Source organism: Trachymyrmex septentrionalis, unplaced genomic scaffold (assembly GCF_001594115.1).
Source record: "Trachymyrmex septentrionalis isolate Tsep2-gDNA-1 unplaced genomic scaffold, Tsep1.0 scaffold80, whole genome shotgun sequence".
In the NCBI taxonomy this organism is placed as follows: Eukaryota; Metazoa; Arthropoda; class Insecta; order Hymenoptera; family Formicidae; genus Trachymyrmex; species Trachymyrmex septentrionalis.
In genome coordinates, this window is record NW_017305988.1 from 2,866,241 (window position 1) to 2,868,809 (window position 2,569).

Consider the following 2,569-nt stretch of genomic DNA (forward strand, 5'->3'; position numbering starts at 1 on the left):
AATCGAAAGTTGTTTGACGAGAGAGGAGTTCTATTATTTTCTATATTAAAAAGAGAAGATTATTATATATAAAGAATGCGACACAACTACTCTTTAGAAAAAATAGTTTGTATAGATTTCTCTCCAATATGCAATTTTTAAAATGCGCTCAGTTATGTTTTCTTTCGGTGGAGATTCACACAGATCTTGACTCGTTTGTCGTCATGTCGTGCTCCGATTTGGCATCCATTTTATACGTATAGATACATGTTCAGTCTACGTAGTCATAATATTGAATATACATAAGATACTGTATGGTCTTTCCACAACTGAGACGCCATGCAGACAATACATACACACACATGTGTATATACATACATACACATACATATATATATATATATATATATATATACATATATTGTATATATGCACACACAGACACACATACACATATATATATAGTCGGAAAGAAATGTGAAGGGTCTTTAAGCGTTCGTGCTACCATTACTTCCGTATAAGCTAGGATGTACGTATTTGTCATGCAGTGTCCTTAAATGCCTCAGCAAGTTGCTCTTTACGTTGAAGCCTTTTTTACAGTAAGAGCAAAGGAAAGGCTTTTCGCCCGTATGCGTTCTTTGATGGATGACCATCGAAGCGTGACTCGGGAATTCTTTTTGACATATGTTGCATAACTTTTGGTGATTGTGAACCCTTTTCGGCTTAGGGGGCGCCGAATTGTTCATCAAGGCCAACTGCTCCTCCGTATGTTCCGTCTGTATGTGACGCACCCACTCTTGCGGCGTGGAATACATGTTGCCACATAGATCACACTTCAGAGGGGGAAAGTCCTTGCTGTCGTCATTTATATCGTCCTGAAACCGCCATTTTCTTCGTTTCACAATCTTTCGTGTGCGTATCTACGTCGTAAAGAATTCGTGACACAGTACCTTTCGTTTCTTTCTTCGATTTTCAGTCATGTCAGCGTGCGTGAACTCTATATGTCTCACCCAATCCGACGGTCTGTTAAACGTTTGACTACACATATCGCATGTCAGTGGGGTATACTCTTCCTCCTCCATATCTCCATCCTCATCCGCGCTATGTACGATCTCCTGCGACAACGATAGAGCAAACGTTATTATCTTAAATTTTATTACATTAAAAAAAAAGCAACTGATTGCCTATGGTAACTTTAACTTTACGCACTGGTTTGATATCGATTTCATGGTCTATCGTGAGTGATTCCGACGGATCAATCGTTTCTTCCCAATCGATCGGCTCGTCCTTTACTAACAACTCCAAGTTTAGTTCAGTCTAAAATGGAAAAAGAATATTAGGCTTTTCGTTAGTAAACGAAGTGTGCTTCTCTTTATTGCATTGTTGCTAAACCCAAAAGAACTAGCTCACGTTTTCGCCACCTTCGCTCTTGGACTTATTCGACTCGACGTCGCTGTTAACGGCTTTCTTCTTTTTGCCGTTTGTCTCGAGGTTTTCCTTGTTCTTACTCTGCTCGTTATTCTTCTCCTCCGAGACTTTCTTGGTCTCAGATTCGTTGGTCTTATCCTCGATTTTCTCGGTGCTCTTCCTCTCAACCGACTTTGTGGGCTGTACATTATTTTGGCAAGCCGTGGCTGCCTGCTGCACATTCTCGATTACCTTCTCCGCGGTCGGTTGTACCAGCTTGATCTTTTGTATTTGTCCGGTCAGCTGCGACGTTTCCCGCTTGTCGCGTTCGATTTTCTGATTATTCGATTGTATGTTCTCCTTTTTGCTGCTGCCGGTATTTGATCTCCACAGTCCACGCACACGTAGTATGTCGCCGGCCTTGAGGACTCCTTCCAGCTGATCGTTGGTCACAGTGGCTTCGCCACTGTACATGTACTGTATCAGGATTTTTAACGTGCGGTATCCTATCTCCGTAGGCAGCACCTACGGTATGAAAGAACGTATGTCATTCCGTTATTCAACATCTACGCGGTGTCGCGGTTTCGAATCTATTTGATAAGAGGTGAGAAGAATTACGCGAAGAAAATGCTGACGCTAATAAGTTTGTACAAGTGTGAAAGATTTTGATTACCGACCACGATTATCGGAGCGTTGGTGTTGGCGCCGAAATGGCACGTTTGAAAAATGTGACTGAGGTAAGACGAGCAGGCCGCGAGGACGAATCGATGGGCCGCCACGTGCCGCCCGCAGGACGTGGCCAGCAAAACGTCCGCGAAGGATTCTGAGTGGAGCAGAGTCGCGACGGAGCTGTGCAGATGCGCTCCGTAGCTGTGCCATTTCAGCTGATAATTCTCCGAGGCGGCGATGGCCATCTTTTCTGTATCGGACAAAAGCAATTATAAGGCTATTACAAGGCTGTTATTAAATAATTTAAAATTCAAAGATGTAATATTGCCCACGTCGCACTTTTTGCGCGCACTAAGATGCACAATTTAATTTTATTATCTCAATTACATATATTGTGTATTCTACGTGTAATAGCGATGTACTTAATTTAAGAAAGGCAACAGTTGCGTACAATCCGTAAAATTTACAACGAGCCCGCATTGCGTAACGTAATCTCGTCGATAAGCCGATATAT

The 2,569-nt window shown here is 42.4% G+C and overlaps 1 protein-coding gene across 2 annotated transcripts in view; it reads right to left on the reverse strand.

Annotated features, from left to right (window-relative positions):
- Positions 1-435: 435 nt before the first annotated feature.
- Positions 436-2,569, reverse strand: part of LOC108754637 (zinc finger and BTB domain-containing protein 14) — a 5,358-nt gene continuing 3,224 nt past the window's right edge. For both annotated transcript variants that reach the window (XM_018497094.1, XM_018497093.1), the window contains exons 2-6: positions 2,064-2,305; positions 1,390-1,911; positions 1,189-1,296; positions 930-1,094; positions 436-854 (exon numbers count right to left, since the gene is read on the reverse strand). In XM_018497094.1, the coding sequence (XP_018352596.1) occupies positions 468-854; positions 930-1,094; positions 1,189-1,296; positions 1,390-1,911; positions 2,064-2,305 (1,424 nt within the window). In that variant the 3' untranslated portion in view covers positions 436-467. The remainder of the gene's footprint in view (positions 855-929; positions 1,095-1,188; positions 1,297-1,389; positions 1,912-2,063; positions 2,306-2,569) is intronic.